Source organism: Populus nigra, chromosome 19 (genome assembly GCF_951802175.1).
Source record: "Populus nigra chromosome 19, ddPopNigr1.1, whole genome shotgun sequence".
In the NCBI taxonomy this organism is placed as follows: domain Eukaryota; kingdom Viridiplantae; phylum Streptophyta; class Magnoliopsida; order Malpighiales; family Salicaceae; genus Populus; species Populus nigra.
This window is the reverse complement of record NC_084870.1, coordinates 4,473,299-4,498,507: the sequence shown is the minus strand read 5'-3', so window position 1 is coordinate 4,498,507 and position 25,209 is coordinate 4,473,299. Positions and strand designations below refer to the sequence as shown.

Sequence of the window (25,209 nt, the reverse complement as noted above, 5' to 3'; positions counted from 1 at the left end):
TTTTTTGAAAAAAAAAGAAAGAAAAAAGGAAAGGGTACGTAAGGAAAACTTCCCATACAAAACCGCGTAAAAGAACATTTTAGGAAAACAGCCTTTATAGAAATACAAAATCTAACAGGATTTACAATTTATTGACCATGTAAATACATACAGAGAGACGAGAAAAAGACATTATTATTTTAAGTGAGAGACAGAGGTCCTGAAAGAGGGGTGAGTTTTAAAATAAATTTAATATTACATACAGTGCAAAAGCTGAAGGTGGAATCTGTTCTCCCTAGTTGGAAGATTTGTTTTTTCTGTCATTAATTGGAAGAAATTTTTTTTTCTTTGACGTGGTTTGGATTTTCTGCAAGTTTATGTGAAAGCCATCCCATTCTTTTGTCTTCATGTCTGCCTTATTGTTCTATAAATGAGTCGCGAGTCGCTTTTGTTGAACCCCCCCTACCTTGAGTTTCCTTTTCTCCTTTTGGTTTCTTCCTCTCTCAGGACTTGAGAAAGAAAAAAAAAATGGAGGAATTGGGTTCTGTTTGGGATTATCAAGAGGTGGGTTTTTTCTACTCTTTTGATAAATTCTTTCCTCTCCTTGTTTCCTCTTCTGGGTCTTGTTTGGTCTGGCATTTAAGCCTTTTGTTGTTCTGTTTTGTTTATTATGAACAGTTGTGATATTCAATGTATTTTATTTATGGGGTCTAAAGTGTAAACAGAAATTCATTTCCCTACTCATTATCATCAGTTCCATTATAAAGTTCAAAACGTTTTTCGTGACTCTGCCTTGTTGGTATCATTTATTGCTGTTTTAAAGCCTTCTTGGTAGATGTTCTGGATGTTGTTAACGTTTGTTATTCTCTTACAAATGCATTGTAATTTTTTGCTTGAATGAGTAGCCTTAATTTGATGGCATTGCCTTTTTTGTTTTGATTCTCCTATGATATGCTCCTAGTGTTTTTTGGTTTGGTTTGGTAAAAAAAAAAAAGAAAAAAAACGCGGTCCTTGTTTTGTGCTATTTTTTTCCCCTTCCTTTTTGTTTGCTTATTGAAACTTGAGAGTCGAGGCTTGTCTGTATTGATGTAAACTTGCGATATTTCATAGCACAAGTTATGGGGACCGACGTCTTTTAAGAGATTGGTTGTGCTGGTGCTCTCTTTCTCTCATTAGTTTAACCTTTGGAGTTCGAAAGATTCACGTCATTTGACTTGGAGGGCTTGTGATCCGCACGGGTCCAAATTGAGATTATACTGTTTCCCCTACCATTGAAATTCTTGTTCATCAATTGGATCCATTTGGAATTTCTGTCCCTGCCAAATTGGATTCTGTGATTTTTACGTTAGCATGTTTGGTGTAGATTTCTGTCCTATTGGAAGCTCAATGTATTGATGTTGATCTCTGAGACTCTTTGGAACCGAGGCATAAACCTTTTTCTGTTGCCCTGCAGCTTTTACTAATGAAAATATTGTATGGTATTAAAGTCTGTGTGTTTGAAGTTGCCAGGCCATATTTTGTTTAATTCTTGTGCGAACAACATAAGTAATTGATTTGTATTGGATTGAATTGACAGAGCTTTGATGAATTGAAGCAGAAGCTTGTGTACACCACCATTGAATTGGGGTCACTGAAAGTTGAAGCAAATGAAGAAATGAGAAAGCACAAGGAGGATGTCAATCATTTAATCAATCTCCTAAAGATAGCTTACCAAGAAAGAGATGAGGCCAAAGATCAACTGCAAAAACTAGTTAACAAACTTATGCTCTCTAGTACTCCTGAATTACCGCCCATTCTTCCTCTAGCACAGCCTGAAAGCCCCCTTGTGATGCCTGCTAAAGCGAACTCCAGTATAACTGAATCTAACAGTCTATCTGATACATATAATCACCAATCACATGGCTCCTCCCCTGTGGATTCCTTACTCGATGCAGTTACTTCACCAGATTTCTCAAGCATTAACATGGCAGACTCATGTCACATGGGGTTTGTGGACAAGACCTTGGTTCAGGATTATAATGGCTCTATACCAACAGGTTTAGTGGCTCCAGCAATGGCCAAGATTGATCCGGCCGATGATGTAATTGATAAATTTGTCAAAGGAAGAGTCCTACCTCAAAAGGGAAAACTGTTGCAGGCTGTCATGGATACAGGTCCTCTTCTTCAAACACTTCTTCTTGCAGGTCCGCTTCCGCGGTGGAGAAATCCACCTCCACTGCAGCCGTTCAATATTCCACCTGTTTCTATTAGTTATGAAACTCCAAACCTCACTGCCAATTCAAGCTGTCTAGCTCAACAACCATTGGCTTCACCATCATATATTGAAATGTCTCGCGGATCTTCTCAGATGTGTTCAGCTTCCATGTTAGGTTTTGCTCCTTGTGCTGGTTCAGGTATAGGCAATGGACGTTTGTTAAATTCCGGTGCTTTCCATCAAATCCCTGCTGGAAAGCGGCAAAGATCTCAATGAGCGTCTAATAAGTTTTTTTCTTCTTGTAAAATCAAATTTCAGTGGTTGAGGGTGTATATAAGATGTATTATTTTCAGAGTTTGAATGACACAAATAGTTAGCCTGGTTGGTTTATTTGCCTTGTACATGAAAGGTTCCATTTCTGGTTCCTTGTTGACAAGTCATATTATCTTTGAGTTTTGAGGTCCACTAGCATATGCGAATTCGGAAAAGGCTTAAAGAGTTAACAGACATCAAGTTTTCGTGATAGAAGAGGGTGTCAAAACAATTTCATTCAGAACAAGCAGTATTTGTTATCCCTGAAGCCTTGACTAAACGTCCCCTGCCCTTCGCGGATAAGGGGATCATTCGGAATAAATTATTCATAAGCTCCAGATTGGTTGCCTCAATTATACACCACCATAGCTGTACACTGGTAAACAAAACTGCTGCAACCTGAAATGTCAACAGTAGAAAGATGGCATGCTACTTTCACTAGCTTAGACGTGTTACTGACATAGTTGCAGTAACTGAAGCAGTAGCTACGAATGGATGCCAGGAAACACAACCTTGAACTTGCACAATCTTAGAGGACCTCGTATTAATGTAAGGTATAGGATTATTTTGCCATCACTCTGCATATTTCCAGCAAATACTGAGATCCTAGCCACATTGAAATGTTTAGTTCAACTTTTAGGTATATTATCGAAGAAATATGGATTAGTCTTTGCTTGACGATCTGCAGTCATTCTGGCCTGCAAAGGAGCTGTGAAGCGTCAATGAAGTTGACTATCTAATTATTCATCGAGTGTGAAGCGTCAATGAATATACTTTTAGGTATATTCTCCAGATGGGCGTCGAACGGAAGCAAACTTAGAAGATTCTTCCCATCTTGCAGAGGACACGTGATCCAAATACCAGCAAAGATCATCGCAGATGATATTGTCAGTTACTGGGAATAAGTTAAGGACCAGGCCAAACTACCTTACAATTTTGTTATTAACCACTATTTTTGTCACAAGCGACGAGCCTTGAGAGCAAAAACTAAAGACTGGAGTCATTATCTAGTAGTAATACTAAGGTTACTAGAAACCTTTTGATTGGTCTATTTAGAGATGAAAGGTAAGAGGTTGATTATTCTGAACGTAAGATAACAATCACCAAATTTGTTTATGTCAGTTGTGTGATGAGCTTTGCATACTATTTGCTATGCCAGTATACAAATCATTCATGTATTAGTCTTTTTTTTTTTTTTAGTACTATGACCCATGATCGTCCTGGTAAGAATATCCTAAAAAATACGAAAGTTGAATACATTAGGTCACACCATTGTGCGCTACCAGAATATTCCGACTGAAACCTGTCAAATGTTGTCCTACAATTCATTGTTCTCCTCCTCTAGATATCATCCCGCCACTAGCAATTACTAACAATGTACACGAACAGAAAATTTCCAAACGTCTGTATACATTGCCATTCTTTTCTTGGTTGATGGATTTTGACTACAGAAATGGGGAGATTGTTATTCCTGTCAACGTTATAGTTAAAGCAGATATCCGTTGCAGTTGCCTTGAACTACATAAGACGATCATGTTTCAGAAGAAAAACGTAATACAACATTGAAATTGTGCGAGGGAAAAGATTGAAAAAAAAAGGGACAAAATCAACAGAGACTTCTTTTTTTCTGGAAGGAATTGGCAAAGAAACCTAGTAGGTAAACAAACCCACCCAGTCATTTCCACAGGCTCGTAAATATACAAGGTCGACAGACTGCGTTTAAGCTTTCAAATTATGCGATAAATGGAACAAAATCTGGCCGAGCTATCTTCAATTTTAAACCATCAAGAATTTGATTCAAGACATGTTACCGCCCAACCCGAGTGCTGACCAGCCTTTCCACTTCTCTTTCTAAATCCTTCCTTCCCTGTTTCTTCCTTTAAACTTGTTTCATCGACATCTAAAACAAGCCAAGGCATTACAAATTTTGCTACATTTACCAGGATCAGTGACTTTATTAGGTATAGGTTGATTCAAGCTAACAGCTTTGGAAAATATTGGGTCACAAACATATACTCTGGCGTTGCAATATGACAACCACCTAATTGGATACCAGCCGATGAAACAATCCTGCCTCCATTAATTAACTTGGAGGCTATACCTGAATGAGAATCCCGATCACACAATCAGTTATATAAACTAGACATTGAAATGATCTAATATCTGAAAGTATGGCAACTCGTTGAATGCATAGTTCAAAATCGATGAATCAAACTTCAAGCCTACAAGGTCGCTGGATCCCAATGCCAGTCAAAACCATGAGTTGCACAGGTTCACAACTTTAAACTAATTTTGCAGATCTCCCTCCGTAATGTCACAACAAAACTGCCTTACTCTGGAATACAAAAGCAAAAAAATAGCTTAGGAAGCAGAGGGCAAGCACTTAAATGATTCCAATCTTGTTTGCCACATCCAAGGCATCATAGTCTGGTGTCAACCTAACATATGCCTTCTTGGTACCATCAGGCCTGGAACAAAATCATTGAGAACTCATTAAAGGGACTAAACATTTGCCAAAGGGAAGAGGATGAACAAGAAAAAATCACATGCAACAAGTCACATGGATTTGCATGCATAAAAGAGTGTTGTTTTTTTCCATGACAGATGAAAATTCAGCCAATTTGCCAAATATAACAAACTACTTCTAATCAGTGTGTTCTTAATTACAGGAGAAAAAACAGCCATCTTATCAATATATTCTAAATTTCTTATGGTGATAGTCAATATCTTTATATGGTCAGATCAGACAAGATGCCAAATATTGAGGATAAATATTTCAACAAGAAATCAATAGAAACTAAGTTTCTGATGAACGTGTTTTTGGTTGGGGTAACAATATTAAGTAAAGACATGTTCATCCATAAAAAATTAAAAATCAGAAAAACAAACAAGCAATTATTGGCAAACACCATCTGCATGAAAGTCAAAGTAGTCAATCAACCACTGCTGAAAGAAAAGCATTGTATTTTCTCAAGAAAAAAATAATAAAAAGAAAACAAAAGATAAGAATGAAAGGCAGGAGTACCTGATCAGGGTATTCACTTTCTTAGTCTGAATGTCATACATTTTCTTGACAGCATCCTTGATTTTTTTCTTGTCAGCACGCAAATCAACTATAAATACCAGGGTGTTGTTGTCTTCAATCTTTTTCATTGCAGACTCAGTTGTGAGAGGATATTTCAAAATCTGATAATGATCAAGCTTGTTCCTTGGTGTAGCACTAATGCGAGGATACTTGGGATTCCTCTCCTTCTTCAATGTCCTAGGTCGATGAAATGTAACTTTAGTTCTGATCTTCTTGGTCTTCTTGAAGGTTGGACCTGACTTTACTGCTCTTGCAGCCTTCACAGCCTGTGCCTTTGGGTCAGCCTTTTTGAAACTGTCTGTTGCACACATAGCATGCGCACAAATGGTGAAGAAAAGTAACAATCATGAGCAAAACACACAAACTATGAAAATCCCAACTAGCATTACTCCCAACTGCTCTTTTCAATGCATCCGTTGAATCATAATAATCCTACTAGACTAGGATACGATCCATTAAGCAGTGCAAATCATGATTGCCATGAAGCAAGGAGGGAAATAAAAAACATCATGCAATAGATTCTTCGTGGATAATGATGAAGCCAGTTTCTAAAAAAATTGCAAAAACAGTGAACCCAAGGATGTCATTCATAGATAGGCACGGCAGCGATACCCTAACTTTGCTCTCCTTCAATGCTTCCATCAGAAAAAAAGAAATAAGAAGTGCACATTGAAAGCACAGTAAACTCATTCCAAATCTTAGATTTCTCTCCCCATCAAAAGAAAAAACAATAACAGAGAAGCTTCATTTCTTCTAGACAACTGACTTAGCAGAACCACATTGCTCATTTTCTCCGTCGTTTCTATCAAACAACATGAAATCATGTCCTTCCATTTAATTTTCTTCTAATCCTTCACTTCATATTTTCTTTTTGGGCAATTAAACCAAGATTACAAAGTCACTAAATCAAAACGTGAAACAAACGACAAAAAAGAATTGAACGTTCAAAAAGTGAGACTAAAGAACCAGTCAAGATTATGTAAGAATATTGAAATGGGATAAAATCATACCTTTGGCTGGTGCCATTGCTGCCAATCAACAACTCGAAACCCTAAACAAAAGGGTTGATAATTTTCGTTTTGAAATATACGTGCGTTCGGTATGGAGAGAGATAAGAGGGGGGACCTGTGGATGGTGAAGCAGCAGAGCAGAGCCGTCTCTCCTCTCTAGGGTTTGGGCTATTTTACTGGTTGGAAGAATGGCCTATGAACAGTTGATATACGAAATTACTATAAAGAACACTTCCTACGCTAAATAATTGGCCGAAAGTAGTGTTGGCTAATTGGTCCAGAACACCTTTTTTTTTCTATAAATTTACGATTCCATTTCCGTTGCTTTTTTTTTTTTTTTTAAGTTATGGCGAGTATATTTCATATTTAGGATTTATTTATTTTTCAATAATTATCTATTTTTAAGAGAACATATAAGAAAAAAATGAAGTGAAAGAAAATGGAGAGAAAATTTTCTTCATGTGCTTGCCAAAACCACTCTATTTAAGGTTTTATTTCTTTGCTAGAAAGTGAATTTAATAATAATAATAATAATAATAATAATAATAGGAATAATAGGTGGCGGTGGCCGTGGAAACAATTATAATACTAATAAAATTGCTGAATTTCAAGACTTTATTGTTTCTCTAGGATGGTGGATTTGGGTTATATTATATATGACTTTACTTGAAAAAATATACGGGTTTCTTTATTTAGAGATTTGATTTCACCTTAATTTTCTCTATAAATACTAATTTTGCTAAGAAAGAAAGTGAGTTTGTTCCATAACAAACTTGTTTTTATTATAAAGGAATTTTAGATATTAAATCAAATATAATAATAAATTTATAATATTTTTTTTAAAAAAAATCATTGATTGAATTCGTGTGCTCCTGTTCTTGATTCAGTATATAAAATATTTTTAACTATATTAAAAATAATATGTAAAGTGTAATTTCTTAAAAAAAAAAAAGCAAATTAAACTTAGATGTTTCACCTATTTTTTCCCTTTTTCTATTATTTTGTTCCTTCAATACTAAAGTAATGTTCCATTAAAATAACAAATGAATTATCCTAGAAGAGAAAGAGAGAGGGGTGAATATTGAACATATATAAGATGAATTTAAAATAAATTTGCTTTTGAATTTCACTTGCTATTCCTATAATTTTGGAAATCAATATTATGCAACCTATCACTAGTCTATAAGTTTTTATTTAAATAACCTTTGGTCAACATATTTGTAGAGAATAAATGATTCTTTAAAAACAATATATGAGTAATACATTAAAAAAAATCACCTTTAGAATTCCATTATTTCATCCTCTAATTTAGGAAGCAAATTTTTAACATGATATTAATTTGGTATACTGAAAACTTTCTACGCTTTAGGAAAGCCTACTCCATATATCATGTACACTCAATCCCTGGAATAACCATTGATTAAGAAGCTTGGTACTTTGGTAGCACAAGGTAAAATTATTTTGGGATTGCCATTCATGCATGTAGTAACGATTGCTTTGATTTTCTCAAATGTTTTCCTTTTAAAAAATCCAAAAGCTATAAAGCCTATGCTCTATGGACAAATAATTGTTACTGGTTTCCTAAAGACTTTTGATGATGTCTCTAAATATCTAAGTAGCATGGGAGTAAGGTTTATGTATTGAATAATCATTTAATTTATTGGTTCTAGTAATTTGCTCAATTCTCTTTAGCTAAGGTGTTTGGTGGGTGGTTCCTGGTAAGCTAAGGTTGTTGATGGTTGGTTCCTGTAAAAGGTTTCTTTTGATAGATTTGAGAACTTTCTAATACTTAAGTAAGTATCTTTTTAGAGAGAAAGTGCAATGATATTTTAAAGAGAAATGCTCTGAAAATATGTACGCGGTAGAGAATAAAGATTCTAAACCTAACGTTAAAGGATTCGTGGAGTATAAATAACCTATAAGTCTTGTCCTTTTGTGAAGAGAAAGGGCTGAACAATAATATCATTCTAAAAGCATCAATAAGGTATAAATATCCATTACACCATTAATATTAAGGGAAATGTGGTAGGTCTTTAGAAGATTTTTATACATTGAGGGGTGCTGAGAGATGAGTATCATTGACCTTAACATTTTAATGGTCATAAGAATAAATAAATAAAATCTTGTGGCCCAATATGGAGCTTAGAAAAATCGTTAGTTCTATATCTATTCGGGCTTGGCATATTATTGAACCCAAGGATATTGGGTCTGACAACTCATCAGCCTACATGCATTTAGGTTTGGTGCGCAACTGAGCCCAAGGATGTTGGGTTATCACCTTGTCTTTGGCTCTTTTAAACATAGACTTGGGCAAAAATTACATATATAAAACATGTTGATTCATTAGTAGCCCCCTAAATCCTTGTATATTAAATATGCAAAAATTTGAAAGGTTATCAGCTTTAATGACAATTATTTTACTTGAGAGTTGTTTGTCTCATAAATGAAAGACTTTTTACATTTCCTATGAGATTTATTTGTCCCATGTAGAACTGTTGAAATTCTTTCTGTCCAAGTGGTCTGTCTTTAAAAGAAGTGTTTTTTAGAAAACAAAATGTTGGTGTGCCTTTAATGCAGTAATTGAATAGATTTCTGAACATCTAAGATGACATGAAAAGTCATTCATCCAATAATGAGGTTAGAAGTAATTTCCCTTATAACCTCAATCGTCCTTACTTCCATATTTTATTTTACTTTTACTCTCTATAACTTCTAAATAATAGTTTTGTTAAAGAATTCTCGAGCTAGTTTTGCCCTAATCTGAGAAGAAAATGTCTTTGTAGGTATTTCCCACCAAAAGTTTTTTTCTTCATTCTTTTCTCCTCGAACAGAAAAATAGACCCAGAAGGAATTAGAACTTACCCTAAGAATAGGGATATTGCTACCTCCGATAAGGAGTTCAAGTTCTAACCTGAATTAAAGGAAGTAGCAGGGGACATGGGTTTATCAGACTGGGCTCCATAACTAGGGGTAGAACTTTAACATCAACCTCTAGTAAGGGAGAAAGTAGTTTTCCTTGTTAGAGAAGTTCTTCTCCTGTTATTACTAGGGAACCTTATGGGAGAGAAAGGTTGTCTTAGGCCCCTAAAAATGATGCCCCTAACATGCTAGTTGTGGAGGGTATGATTTTTGTTAATAGTTGACAGCCAAGAAAATACATAACTCAAATGCTTGTTAGGGTCGAGCATATAGGCCAACTAACCATGGGCTCTACCCAAGATTGATTTGAAATTATAGTCCTCTTTTATATGTATACGATGTGGGTATTCTTTCCCTCTCCAAGGATTTATGAAGAAAGTTTTTAGATATTACAAGTTAGGTTCAAGTCAGTTGCACCCTAACGAGTGAATAATCTTATCCATTTTTAATAAGTTTTTTAAGTTTGTTAAAATTAAGCCTATAGTCAATTTCTTTTAGACATGTTATCATTTAGTTGTTGACACTAGTAGTGGCAATGAAATGTATTGATTTTTTTACCTTTTTCATCAGACCAACAAAAGCCATAAAGGAAACTTTACATGGAAAAGATATGTATGTCAAGAAATGAAGGGAATGTGGCTGATAATTAGATATACTACGCTAGTCAACCCTAGAGATGGGATACAATAGATCTGAGGTTGTTCCTATTATTGTAAGGTACCTCCCTCTAATGTGAACAATAGGCCTCGTCTGAGTTTGGATGAGGAGAAAACACATGTTGCATTGGCATCAACCTCAACCGAGTAGAATGTCAATAGGATGGCAAAAGGGTATTACCATGTCATGTTGCAAAATATATAGCTTTTTTATTCCTTGTTTTTTTATACATCTAAGTTCATTGCTTACTTTCTTTTTGTATAGGCCTAACAGCTGAAGGAGAAGGAGAAACTTTTGCAAAGTCTATAGAAAAGAGTTCAAGAATGAGATTATCATCTCTTGATTTGAGTGGAGGCAGGATTGGAGAAGAGATGAAGGACGACCTCATCATTATACACAAAACTCTTTATTATTGAGGACAATGTTCCTGAGGAAATAATGGTGGGATTCAGGACTTCTATAGAAATGTAAGCTAGTACGGGTAAGCAAAAAATTTTAAAAAAAACTGATTAAACCGAGAAAATCAAAAAAACTAAATTAACTGATTAGAAACCTAAAAAAATCTAGTTCAATTCGGTTTTGGTTTTAAAAGTCTAAAACTGATTGAACTAGACCAAACCGAATCAGTTCATCCAGCACTTAAAAAAATAATATAAATACTAGGTTTTCTTCCAAACCCTACATTAAAACCAAAGGTAGCCACCCCCAACCCCCAACCCTCAGCTCTCTCGGTCTCTCATCTCTTTTAATGTTAAATTTTCTTTAACTATTTACTTATTGCTTTTGCTCCTAATAATTCTATTTCTCTTTTCTCTCTCTCTCTCTCTGTGTATTACTGTGATTTACCTCCTTTTCCTACGCTAACCATAAAGCAAGCCATCTCACATAATTAATTTGTTATATGTTAGATTGTTTCACATTTCTCTTTATCTTTGCTAGCAAATAATTAATTACTAGTCATTCCTCTCTTCTTTTCCACTCCTTTTTTATTATTATTTTTAATGTTTCCTGTGGGTGAGTTTTCCGGTCCTTCCTTTTTTTTATAAACATTTCTTTATTTATTTACTTCAAGATCACTTTGCTTGTTACCTTACCTTGCATTATTAAATCAAGATTTTTTTTAATATCCTATAATTTTGAATCAGATTGAATTTGTTCTTGATAATTATTATTACACTTTGGATCAACATGTATTTGTTTATTGACCAATCACTTTTGGTTTCGTCTCATCTGATCTATTTCTTTTTTTATTGCTTTATTATGCTTCTTAGCATTCATACATCCATTCTGTATTTTGTTTTTTTGGTATTTTCATTTGATTTGTATCTTGTGTTTGTTGTTGAATAAATTGCAAACTTTAAGATGCGGATTCAATCTACTGAGATAAGGGATAAAAAGTGGGATTTTTATTAGTTTACTGGTTTTCTTACAAAATAAACCGAACTGAACCAAACCAAAATTGTCAGTTTGAACCAATTTCTAGTTTGGTTCCGTTTTAAATGTAAAAAAAAAAAGAAAATTGTTTTGGTTATTTTTTCAATAAAAAAATGAATCGAATAAAAAATACTCACCCCTAAAAGCTAGGGGTAGTTGTACCCTCCTTACTGAGGGTCAAACAAATCTGCCCCCCTGAAATTATTGCTAGTGTTATTGCTCATTTCAAGAGAAAAAGAATCTTCACCTATATGGAGACTGATGTTTTAACCTCAACAATGGAGGCTTCTATAATGACAATCTTTTTGCTTTCACCCCCAATCTTGGCTGCAAAAGCTTTAGCTATTGAGACCTCTGCCTAGGGTGTTTTTTAGGAAGTTGAATAGAGGTTTGAGGATGCTTTTGCTAGCCTCATCCCCGACCGAGTTCCTTTCTCTTTCCTCATCCTAACTGAGGAGGAAAAATGGGCCATTAAGGTTTTTGTTGGTAGGAGGTCTGGCCTTGGAGAGGCTAGCCTCAAAGTGGTGAGGCAATTGGAGAGGATTCTCACCATCATTTCAAACATATTAATAATATCTGATGAGAGCTACAACCACTATATAACCTTTAATGTAAGGAACTCTATTGTTTAACCTTTTAGTTTGGTTTTAAGACCACTATTCCTAATAATCTCTTCTTTGAAAGACTTTTATAATGTGCGCTCATTTCAAGAGACATGAGATGGCTGAGAGGAACATGCAAGGGCATGCAAGATGTTGTCCTTCACTGGGTTGTACTAAAAGGCAGCTGCATATTGTTCAAAATGAAGTGGATACCCTAAAATATGAGATCCTTGAGGTAAAAGCCACTCAATATGGTCTAAGGGCTGAGCTTCATGCTATCAAGAAAGAAATCCAAAGCTCTCAAGTTTGGCTGGAGGCTCTAAGAAACTCTTTTGTGGAGTTCCAAGAATTTTTTAGAGGGTCTGCAACTTTGTCCGGGATGGTTGGGGATAACATCTTCCTTGCTATATCCAACATGTACTTCAATCAATCACGGGAAACACAGGTGGACTTCAGTGTTGCCTTTTATCCATTTCCTATGCAAGACTTTGCTTACGTGTTCCCTTTTAAGGTTGCATCCATAATTATCAAACTCGACCTAGGGGTTGACCCTGTCAAGGAGTCGGGTCCTGAGTTACCTAGGTTGACCCAGGTTAATCCGAATCAACTCAAAAAAAAATTTAAAAAAAATATTTGAAATTTTAATATTTCATATGAAAAAATTAAGAAACAATTCATGTGAATATAAGCTATATATATTATAAATAATAAAGTTTAAAAGATTATTTCAAAAGGTTTTTTTATCCTATATTGAAAAGATATTATGTTAGTATATTATCCTTTTATGTTGAAGTATTTAAATAAAAAATGTTTTTTATCCCATATTGAAAAAACATAACTTTTTTCTTGTAAACTTAGAGTATATATACTAAAAGACTTCAAATCTCACATTGAAAACATAAAATATTGTTCTAGTATTTATATAGAGAACTTTGAAAAAAGTTAATAACTAACTAAAAATATATATAAAAAAGGGGTCTCTGGTTAGGAGAAAAAACACATTTGAAAAAAAAAAAAGGGTCTCAATCAGGTTTTGCTGGGTCGCTTGGGTCACGGGTCAACCTGGTTTTGCTGGGTTTTTGCTTATCCCGGTATTTTGCCTTACCCGGACCGGTCTAGCTACCAGATTGACCGGGTCCCGGGTTGACCCGTTGGGCCAGTCCAGGTTTAATAACTATAGTTGCAACTGCCCGATGTGGGTAATACCTAGTTGAAGAGCTTGGCCTGAATGTCTAAGCCTTAGCCCCCTATCTCCCCATAGTTATGTAAACAACCTCGATATTGTGGGGTTTATCCTTATATAATGCCTTTTCACTCTATGAACTTCATTTTTGTAGTTCATTTATGTTGACTTGTGTAGTCTACATGGGTCTAACGCCTATAGTTAGAATAATATTTAGGAGGGAATCCTCTAGATAATCTGTATGGGTCCAACGCCTATACTTAAAAAAATATTTAAAGTGTCAAACTTTAGCAAGAATTGAACTTTGAACTTTGCTTAACCTTAATAAGATTCAGTAGGATTCGCCCTATATCTGGAACCAAGAGGAAATCTAAGTTACAAGTATATCCTTATATGTCAATGAATCTCTCAAACAAGTTGGTGGGATGCCCTTAGGCATTACATGGAGATTGATGTTGTTGCACTAAGGAGGCCAAATCAAATCCTTTGAAGAGTTTAGGGCTATTGCTTTAAGGAGGTCGTGCTAATCCTTCCAAGGTGAGGCATGCAATCACAGCATAAAGACTAAGTCAATCCCATTCTTGGGCGTTGTAGGGCCATTTCCCTTGAGTGATGTGATGTCAATCCCATCATTGGAGAACTGTGCAATTGCACCAGGAAGATTGAGTTAATTCCTTTTAAGATAAATTATGCAATCACACTATAAAGACTAAGTCAATTCCATCATTGGAAGGTTGAGGGGCCATTTCCTTAGAGTGATGCCATGTTAATCCCATCATTAAAGAGTTATGCAATTGCACTATGAAGACCATGTCAATCTCATCTGAGGTAAATTATGCAATTGCACTAAGGAGACTGGTAGGTAAATTATGCAATCACACTAGAGAGACTAAGTTAATTCTATATTTGAAAAGTTGATGAGAGGTCCTTAGACATCATCTGAAAAAAATAAAAACATCATCACTTTAAATAAGTTAATTCATATATAAAAAAACTTACATTCTTAGTTATTAACTATAATACATTTTTATTACCCTTTGATATATAGTCAACTCGATGTCTTGTATCCAATTTTTGTTGAGATCAGGGTTTTAATTCCATAGATGAGGAGAAAGTAGATTTCTCCAGTAGATGTCTTCTCGGTAGTTGACTCACTTTCTATTGGATAGTTTCCAAAGAGACTTCACATGTTTTTATGTTTGAACCAACATCTCATTTGTACTTGTTGAAAGCTTTAAAGCAATCTGATCCATTCTTCCTACCTAAGATGGTTGATGGGTGGTTCTTAATGCCTGGTAAGCGAAAGTGATTAATAACTAGTAACTGCAAAAGGCCTCTTTTAATAGATTTGGAAACTCTCCAATGCTTAAAGAAGTATCTTTTTAAAGAGAAATTGCGATGATATTTAAGAGAGAGATGTTCTGAAAATATATATGTAGTAGAGAATGAAGATTTTGAATGTGATACTTGAAAGATTCGCAGGGTATATATAATTCATAAGTCTTATCTTTTTGTGGAGAGGAGAGGCTAAATAATAATTTTCTTTTGATAACATTAATAAAAAATAAATATCCCTTACACATCATTAATCATATTTATAAATATCCTTAATATAAATATAAAATATCTCTTCGATAGCCCAACACTACCAAAGCCAACCCTATCATTGGCATTCCTTCTCAATGACCGACAACTAACCGCAAATCATGTTTATAAAAAAGACAAAAAAAAATGATAATTCTCACCGGTTGATGGTGCTGTAAGGTTCATTAATAAAAGACGAACTACACCATTCAGAGAGTGAATCTCATGGCCTGCAGGCCTCCGTCAGGAGCATTCTCCACTGCAATTTCTATCGCTTGTTATTCTTTGTCGTTTTTGGAACGACGTCTCACCAGTAGTTATCTTGGCAGGAAACTATTAAATTCCAATACAGAGTAGTGATGAAAAAACAAGGCAATATTCCAGCATACTGAATGGATCTTCTGTTTGTTCCTTTCCGGTGTTGCAGACAGTTTCTTGAAGACATCTCCTAAAAACAATGCATTTTCTATATTATGAATCTATTTTATACCTAAATGCTCTCATCGCGAAGTTGACCCACAAAAAAAAGGATAGTCAAACAAACAATTTGAAGCCTAGAAATTCTGCCCTTCATCGGTTAGTGGAAAGATGACTCAGTTTTCACGTGTGATGACGATGGACATTCCGTCAATTTATAAGGGCACTTTATTTATAATAAAATAAAAGTACTTGAAGATTAATTAACGTTGCTGTAACAAGTTTCATACTTCGATCTTTACTTGTCATATTTTTTTTTAATTTGATATTTATTTTTTTATTTCTAATTTTGTTTTTATTTATCATTTTATAAAAGTCTAATTTATTTTTAATTTTATCATTTAATAAAAATTCATGGTGTATTATTTTTATCAATTTTATCCTCATTCTTTTGATATTTTTTCCTTTAATGAAAGTTATTTTTCTTTTTAATTTCACCCCTCAATCAAGAATTTATTTTTATTTTTTATGTTATTTTTTATACTTATTTTTTATTGTTTTTTGAATACTTTGGCTAAATTAATTCTTCTTTTCAATTTCATCCTTCAATCAAATATAAAATTTATTTTGTATTTCAATTTCAATTCTCATTCTCATTCTCATTCTTTTAATTTTAATTTTTTTTTGTTTTTGAATCTTTTTGTATAATTGGCTTTTTTTTTCAATTTTATTTTTTCAATATTTGATTGATTTGGAATTGATATTTTTTTTAAAAAAAAAATTATAATTTTTTTTCTGGATTATTCCGATCTCATGATCTGAACTATGAATTTGACTTTGTTAACTTGGGTTGATTTAACCCTGATTACTGGGGTTACAAGTTTATTGCACCAACTTGAGTTAATTTTTTTAAAAACCCAATCCATGTTATTTTGTTGTTATTTTTTCTTATCATCTAATTAAACTAAAATTAATTTATTTGACCCAGATCCATGAAGAGTCATGAATTTTTCTTCTTTTTAAAACACTTTTGTGGAAATTGAACACTATATTTTAAACAAAAGTAACAATCTAGCTCTAGGATATAGAATAATTGTTTTTATTTTTTTACAATGAACTCGTATATTACAACTTGTAGCTGCAATGGGCTCAAGTCAAATGATTGGTATTTGACAGCAAGCAAAATTAGTTAGCTTACCAATTAAACAATTAAACAATATTATTAATAGTCAATCTCTCAATTAAGCCAATGAATATTCAAAACCCAGAGCTTTTTGTTATTTCAAGCAAATATATAATGGGATCAAATAGAGATGTTGTTTTGAAGAGTAAGTTGAACAGAGGAACAATTCAAGCAAATGAGGAAAGGCCGACTATTTGCGCATATATTTCTTCTCCACGATTAATCTTGTGGGTTTGGTCAAACTTGCCGTGTAAACCTACCCCAGCACTTGCCATCTTGGAATAGCCCGTCACTGGAGAATGAAAGAGCAACAGCAATTTAATGAATCACGACAAATTCATTGTTCTCTCTCCGTTGACCACGTACACAGGGAGCGTGCCGCTTTTTATGCTTCTTCAAACCCCATTGTTTTGACCATACCTTTGCATCAGCTTTCCTGTCACTAGAACCAAAGCATCTTTTTCACAAAAAGGAAAAAGAAAATGCAGATTACTGAAGAAGGAAAAGTAAAAAAAGAACAACAATGGTAGCATATTTAGGAGCTGGGAGTGGGATCTGGGGAGAAAGTGGACGGCACAGCCAGAAAATATCACAATAAGGAAAAAGGGGAAAGATGTTCTTATCCTAATGTATTTAAAAAAGGAAAAATATATGTTTTACACTTATATTTATGCTTCCGATTATGAATTTATAAGTTTAACATTATAAACAAATAAAAAATTAAACTAAATAAAAAACATAATCTAATCAGGAAAAATGATTATATAAATTTAACCAGTCAATCCTAATCCGATCAGAAAAAGTAATTATACCGATTAAACAAATCGACTGGTTCTCAATTGGTAAATTAATTTTTTTATATTTTTTTAAATTCAAAAATCTTATTTATTTTCAACAAATTAGACATACAGAATTGGTATGGGTCAATAAAATATACAAGAAAATCTCAATTATGTCAAAGAGAAGAGGGCTTTCATAAGATTTCCATGAGAAAATGGATGACATAGTTAGAAAATATCACAAAATAATATTTAATACTTGTGTAATAGATATTTTGTTTCTTATAAATATTGTTATGGTAAAATTTCTTTCTGGTCTCTCCACTCAATAAAAAAAATAAAATTCAAGTGTTATAAATATTCCTTGAATTATTAGATAAAAATAAAGCTTTTTCTTACATTAATAAGATAGAGATTCCATAAGAAGAATCATAATCTTAGAATTTAAAACTTTTTAAATTATTTTAATGTTTAAGTATTAAAAAATTATTTTTAAAAATCAACTACCGATTCATTAACAAACAAAACAACAGAAAATAAATTACGCAAGGAGCAACATAGGTTGGCAACGGGGTGTTTCTCAACAAAGGAAACCAAGACGGCTTCATTTCATGAAAGGGCTAGAAGAAATACTAGAGAGTTACTGAATTGGAGACCTATTCTATGGTTTCAAATACGTCAAAAACTTCGAATTACGCAGCGGGCATGCTGTTTGAACCAGTAATAGATGTCATATTTATTATACGTAGTCGTAGTGCATATTGTGTGTGTATATATATATATATATATATATATATATAATCCAGAGTTTGCATCCAAAGTCCAAACCATACAAGCTCTCCAAGCGAAAGGCCATTTCAAATACAGACAGAAACATAACGCGTGGATTCGTAGACATTTTCAAACCATCTTCCATCATATTAATTTCTTAATTTGCGTGGCTTCCAACATGCCTCGCCTCTATAAATATCACTTCACTGATGTATCTGTAACCAAATCAAAACTTCCCTCGAAACTAGACTCTCTCTCTTCTCTCTCAACTCAGCAAGAAATCAAGTGTTCTCATCTCTTGCTCTTTCTTAGACAAATTAGTGGTAATTGATTTTGATATCTTATATGCCTAGAAAAGGTATGAGGACTATATTGTTCAAACCATCACCTTCTAGGTCACCTACTCGATCTACACCTCATCGCCTCACATTCTCAGATACATTAATGGATGACAATGTCGAGAATGCACGAGAACTCATTTCTAAGTGGGATGCCTCCCGTTCCTCCAGCCTCTACTGTGTCGACGTCGCCAATCTCTTCGCATCAGATAATCGCTACGAAGCCCAACAGTACCTGAACTCGATCAAAGACCTCCAGACTGCCATGCAATATTACATCTCCCAAGACCCCACCTCGGACAAGCTGGTTCTCGCTCAAAATCTCATGCAAATTGCCATGAAGAAACTCGAGAAGGAGTTTTACATCATTTTGAAGTCCAGGAGGCAGCATCTCGATCCTGAATCTGTGTCCAGAACGTCAAGATCAAGCGTTTCTGAATTTGAGGATGAGTCTGAGGAGGACGAATTGTCAAGAGTCGGAGAAGATTCCATATCTGAAGTAGAGCTCGTTTCCATGGATGCCATGAAAGATTTGAAGGCGATTGCTGAATGCATGATTGGTGCTGGTTATGGAAAAGAATGTGTCAAGATATTCAAGATCATTCGTAAATCAGTTGTTGATGAGGCCTTGTATCATCTGAACGTTGAAAGCAGGTTGAGCCTGGCACAGATTCAAAAGATGGACTGGGAGGTTCTGGAAGTTAAAATCAAGGCCTGGTTAAATGCAGTCAAGGTCGCAGTTAAAACTCTATTTTATGGTGAAAGAGTTCTCTGTGACCAGGTTTTTTCTTCTTCTCCTTCGTTGAAAGAGTCCTGCTTTGCCGATATAACAAGAGAAGGTGCCTTGTCTCTCTTTGTATTCCCTGAAAACGTAGCCAAGTGCAAGAAAGCTCCTGAGAGAATTTTCCGCACGCTTGACCTCTACGAAGCAATCGCCGATCTCTGGACTGAAATCGAACCCATCTTTGATTTAGAATCAACCTCAACCATCAGACAACAGGTCATTAACTCACTAAACAAGCTCGGGGAGGCAGTCCGCGCAATTCTAACAGAATTCGAGACTGCAATCTCAAAATTCAACTCAAAAGCAGCAGTGCCTGGTGGTGGCATTCATCCTCTAACTCGTTACGTAATGAACTACATCACTTTCCTCACTGACTACAGTGGGGTACTTACCGACATTCTTGCTGATTGGCCTCTAACAGTACCATCTCCTTTACCAGAAGCATACTTCGGTAGCCCCGTGTCCGCTGATGGCACGAGTACCTCATCTATATCAATAAGATTAGCATGGCTGATTCTTGTTATGCTATGCAAACTCGACGGCAAAGCTGAAATGTACAAAGATGTGGCCCTCTCGTATCTATTCCTCGCAAACAATCTTCAATATGTGGTAAACAAAGTCCAGAAATCCAACCTAAAGTTACTCCTTGGTGATGAATGGATGGAGAAGCACGAGGAAAAGGTACAGCAATATGCGTCCAATTATGAACGCATGGGATGGAGCAAAGTTTTTGCTGCTCTACCGGATGCTAATGATAATCAGATGACAACCCCTCAAGTCACTGAGTGTTTTAAGAGATTTAATTCTTCTTTCGAAGACGCTTATAACAACCAAGCTTCATGGGTTGTCTCCGATTCCAAACTGAGAGACCAGATAAAAGTTTCGGTTGCCAGAAAGCTTGTACCGGTATACCGGGAATTTTATGGCAAGTCTCGGCAATTGGTGGCGAGGAAGGAAGGGATTGTCAGATTTGCACCTGATGATTTGGAGAATTACCTGTCAGATTTGCTTTTCGGGACTGGAGGTTCAGGGAGTAACCTGTCATTATCAACATCTTCTTCTGTCTCGTCCTTTTCCTCGTCTTCGGGTCACTCTCGGGGCGGTCGACGTCGTTGAGCGGCCGTCCATTTCCTACTATTATTATTCTTATTAGCCGTCCTGGTCCGAGGGAACCATGGAGCCCGTGTTTCTTGTGAATAAAAAAAGAAGTAATAACAACGATAATTAAATGAAAGATGCGTCTGTAGCATTTTAACAAGTGAGCAAGTCACCCAGTTGACTGCTTATGATATTGTGAAGACAGTTTTTTGATTAAAGAATATTATTCTTTCATTTTTTGTTTTTCTGAAGATGTATTAATTTTGATTAAAAAATTAGTGGATGCTTGTGATTATTTTAATAAATAGTTGTTTTTTAAAGTAATTTTTATTTAAAAATATATTAAAATAATATTTTTTGATTTTTAAAAATTATTTTTAATAACTGTCCATCAAAATAATATAAAAATATCAAAATAAAATTAATTTAAAGTTAAAAAATTAAAAAAACAAAATGTGTTGCTTGGGAGATTGCTTTCTTCGGAATTGAAAAAACAGTAAAGAGCCAATAAAAAACACATTACACCAGCCAGCCAAGCAGTCCATTCAACCATTGTGAGTTAGTAATCTCAAGAACTATTGTCTTCAAGATCTTGATTTAGCTACTGCAAATTGATGAGTTGGCTACTCTCATGATCCTTCCTGCTGCTGCTGCTGCTTTTCATTTCCTTAATTCTGGTAGCATTCTACTTGCTTTAACCGCTAGCTCTTAATTAAGCTTATTGCAATATTCCCAACATGTATCATCGCCCCGTCTGCATTTTGTTTTTCTCGCAACTACTTGTCGCCATGCATTAACTGGGTGTCTTGATCTTTTCCTTCCTCCCCAGCTTTTCTTGAATATCTATTGCAGCAAGTTACGTGACCGCGCTTCTGTGTTCTTGTTGAGTTTTCTATATATTCACATGGCTACTACCATGTTAATTTGCTTTAAAAAAAACAAATCTCTTCTTTTTTCTCTCATTCTTCACTTAGGTTGATGCATTTTCTTTAACCCTTTATTATCAATTGTTTTTCTTGGCCCCGGCTGTTGCCTGTTTTCCTTTCTCGTGGCTGATTTCCATTTCGCCTCCCTTTTAGGTTTCTTGAAAGGAAAATGGGTTCCTATATCAACTCAAGCCCATTATTTATTTAATTTGCCATATCAGCTCCCAGGTCCCTCCCTCTCTCTCACGCAACATGTCCAAGTTTTTTTTTTTTTTCCAGAAAGATTATTTTGGTTGATTTGCACCTTCAAGGACTTTCTTCGTTTAACAAAAATATGATTCACTTCAGTACTGAGGAAATTAATTGAAGGTCAAAGGATAAAACTATAGATCTTGAAAAGAAGGCATGCTAAAATGCTAGCTTCTCCATTTTCTGCTTTCTAAATTTTTTCAAACTAAAAAATGATGCTAAAAAAATTTATACCACCTGCGGTGAAGTGCTTAGTCATGTAGCTAGTATCAAAATTATATAATGTTGGAGTTTAATTCATATACTATTAATTTATATATTTATATATATTGTTCAAGGATCTCACTTGAACTTATTGAAGAAAAAAACTTTGTAATATGTTTAAGGGCTATTTTGTACAATTTATAAGTTGAGGGATTGCTTTGTATTTGGTACTAAGAGCATAAGACTAAAGTAAATATTAGATCTAGGATGAAAGTTATCAATTTGGAAATATTAAAATTTACATGGTTAATGATTTGAGGGAAGATTAAGAGCTCATTTGACATGGTTAATGACAAATCTAAACTTGTTTTTTGGAAGGAAAAAAATAAAAATCAGGCTGAGTAGGAGGCCTAACTTACAAACCTTTTCAATTATTAATAAAAACTAAAATCCTTTGGAAAAACATTGTTCATCAGACTTAATGACAATGTTTCTTAAAATATTATAATAATAGTTTCACTCTTAACATAAAAATCATTGAACTGGTTATTAGAAGAGTTAGAATCTTTGCATAAAGCTTATTAATTATTACTAAATAAATTAATCGAGATGAAATATTTTTTTTTTATTTTAAGAGTATAGCGAAACAATCAAAATACTATTAAAAATAATAATTTATAAATTGATGTTTGGGGACTTATTAGTATTTTCCACTATTTTTTGTTATTATTATATTAATTGAATGATATTTTGTATTTGAATAAATATAAAAATATAATTAAAAAATAAAAAATAAATAGTGCGTGCAGCACACGTGTTAGCATATTGGAGGTGCACATGCTTTTGGACAACATGTGTGTCACCTCTTCACGACCAAAACTCCAATTTTTTATTGTGTCATTGGAAACCCGGCATCGTTCTCCTCCTGCCAGGGCGATGCGTGTCGGTGTTGAGGTGGCGGTTGCTAGCAATATTTTCCTTTTTTTTTCCTCTCATTCCCTCGAAATTCGCACTAGTTATGGAAAAATTCAGAGTTACCCTTTTATTTATTGAGATTTCAACTTTGATCCTTATTATTTTGATTTTTAATTTTTGTTCTTGACCTTTTAGTAAAATTCTAATTTGTTTTCAATTTTATCTTCCAATACCTTGATTTGTTATTTTTTTTTTCAATTTAGTGCTCATTCTTTTGATTTTTTTGGGGTCTTTTTATTAAATTGATTTTTTTTCAATTTCATCATTCAATAAAAAATTTACATTTGTCCTCTAATTTATTTTTTGTTTAAATTTTGATCCTCGTTATGTTAATTGTTCTTTGGTTAAATTGATTCTTATTTTCTATTTCACCATTCAATAAAAAAGATTTAGTTGTCATCTAATTTATTTTATATTTTCATATTGATCTTTATATTTTTATTGATATTTTTTGTTTTGGATCTTTTTGCATAAATTTTTTTCAATTTCATCCTTCAATATTTAATTGGTTCAATTTCACTTTTCAATTAAAAGATTTTAGTTGTCCTTTAATTTATTTTATATTTCAATATTGATCTTTATTTTTTTAATTGCTATTTTTTTTGTTTTGGATTCTTTTGTATAGTTTTTTTTCCCCCAATTCCATCATTCAATAAATTGATTGGTTAAGGATTAGACTTTATGGTTTTTTTAAATAGGGTGATTCCGGTCTAATGACTCGGATTACAGGGTTGACAAGTTAATGCAGTTTGACATTGTTTTCACTTATTTTTTTCTTCGATTTCATCTTTCAATATCAGTTATTTTTTCTTTTAAAAAATAGGTTTTGTGGTTTTCTTCGTTTTCTTTTCTATTAGATTATCCTGATTTTATGAGTAGAGGTAGCTTGACTTTTTTATAGGATCTTTTTAAAAAAATTAATTTTTTTTAAATATTATTTTATATAAAAAATAATAATATTTTGACCCAACGACATATTGTGGGTCGACGTCTAGTAAGGGCTAATTGGTCTAAAAGTGATCAATTTGAATAATATTAAACAACACAAGAGTGCAAGCATATACTTACATATTAAAATCTCTTTGACGAACATATAAAAAAGGGCGTGCAAAAAAAACTTTAAAATAAATTGAATTATATATATATATATATATAAACCAAACTGACAAAAAAAAACAGAATTAATTGATTAAAAACCCCATAAAAAAATTGATAATTGAAATTAATTGAACAGAACTGAATCGGTTTAACCAACATTAAACCCTCCTATAAAATGCTAACATGTATAAAAGGAAACCCTGAAATTAAGCCCCTACTCAGTCCTGATCACACACCCCTTTTCTCGTTCTATCTCGATCTTCTAGTTCCACCACTAGATCACTCACACGAACAATCTCTCTCCATTGTCTACCACCACAGACACAGAAGCTACAAACTATCTAGAGATAAATCAAACTTATCTCTCTCTGTTATTGTTTTACTGCTTTAGATTTGTTTTTAAGCCATGATTTTTCTTCTCAATTAGTTTCTTACTCTTAAGCCATGTTCTGACTTTTCTGAGTTGGTTTTGCTATTAACACTGTTATTTTATTTCATTAAGTGTTTGCTGTTGATTTAATTTATGGGTTGGTTTTGTTGTCAACATTGGCCTTTCAGCTAGGGTGTAGACTTTGCAAGATCCTCTTCTGGGTAAGAATGTTTCCTTTTATTTTTATCCATTATATATCCTATTTTGGCTTGAAAATTGTCCTGCTAAGATCTAGCTCGGAGGATTACGCTGGATGCGGTCACAAATCACACCTGAGTTATTGGGGATGATGGACCGATTCCTCAGTATTTGTGTTGGTGCACGCGTAGTAGCATGTAGAGGGAACCGTCTGATGGGAGCAAGGCAACAACAAAATTAATGGAACTCCAGTTTCTCCTTTGATTTTGACTTATCCTTTTCAACTCTAGCTATTGATTCTTTGGTCAATATTAATTATAATCGGTAGCGGGAACAAGTTTCAAAAGAAGGATTTACTCTCAATGATATTGCTTAATGGTCTTATTTATTTATGGGGTAGTGGGAAACCCATTAAATATTTGCGGTGTTTGTTTTTTTCCAGATCCGAGGAACTTGAGACAACAGTAATGGAGATGGTCCGCCAAGATAATCGATGACAGTTATGTGCAAAGCTATAATATTCAAGATTGATTCAAACAACCTTTATTGCTTTTGAATACATGACAAAATAGATTAATGTTCTGGTTTACATGAACAGCATTTAAATGAGGTTTTGTTGCAGGGAAAGATCTGATGTCTATCAAGAAATCTTTCAACAACGTTGTTAATGTGCTTCTTCACTGGGACGATATGTACAATGAAGATTTATGTTCTTGGTGTGGTTTGTTTGTGACAATATCAGCTTCTTTGTTGTTTAGGTTTTAAGCCATGTGAAGGCAACAACTTTTTTTATTTATTTGTTAATTTGTCATGCTTTGCAAATTTGGATTTTTATTAATTTGTTGGTGTGTGTTGTGAAA

General features: G+C 33.9%; 3 protein-coding genes and 1 long non-coding RNA gene across 4 annotated transcripts; 3 read left to right on the top strand and 1 right to left on the bottom strand.

The window, feature by feature from the left end:
* Positions 1–245: 245 nt before the first annotated feature.
* LOC133679856 (uncharacterized) lies at positions 246–2,563 on the top strand. Its single transcript, XM_062102572.1, has 2 exons — positions 246–543; positions 1,556–2,563. Exons 1-2 carry the CDS (start codon positions 508–510, stop codon positions 2,447–2,449), a joined length of 930 nt encoding a protein of 309 aa, XP_061958556.1. The 5' UTR covers positions 246–507; the 3' UTR covers positions 2,450–2,563.
* A 2,052-nt stretch (positions 2,564–4,615) lies between these two features.
* Positions 4,616–6,808, bottom strand: LOC133679629 (large ribosomal subunit protein uL23z-like). The gene is made up of 3 exons (XM_062102283.1): positions 6,581–6,808; positions 5,511–5,868; positions 4,616–4,953 (listed from the first exon to the last, which is right to left on the bottom strand). The coding sequence occupies exons 1-3, from the start codon at positions 6,594–6,596 to the stop codon at positions 4,869–4,871; spliced, it is 459 nt and encodes a 152-aa protein (XP_061958267.1). The 5' UTR covers positions 6,597–6,808; the 3' UTR covers positions 4,616–4,868.
* Positions 6,809–18,344: 11,536 nt separating this feature from the next.
* On the top strand, positions 18,345–20,649 carry LOC133680582 (exocyst complex component EXO70H1-like). Its single transcript, XM_062103597.1, has one exon. It carries the CDS (start codon positions 18,455–18,457, stop codon positions 20,345–20,347), a length of 1,893 nt encoding a protein of 630 aa, XP_061959581.1. The 5' UTR covers positions 18,345–18,454; the 3' UTR covers positions 20,348–20,649.
* A 3,274-nt stretch (positions 20,650–23,923) lies between these two features.
* LOC133679891 (uncharacterized) lies at positions 23,924–25,209 on the top strand. Its single transcript, XR_009836227.1, has 2 exons — positions 23,924–24,372; positions 24,792–25,209. It is a non-coding gene; the product is annotated as an uncharacterized LOC133679891 (long non-coding RNA).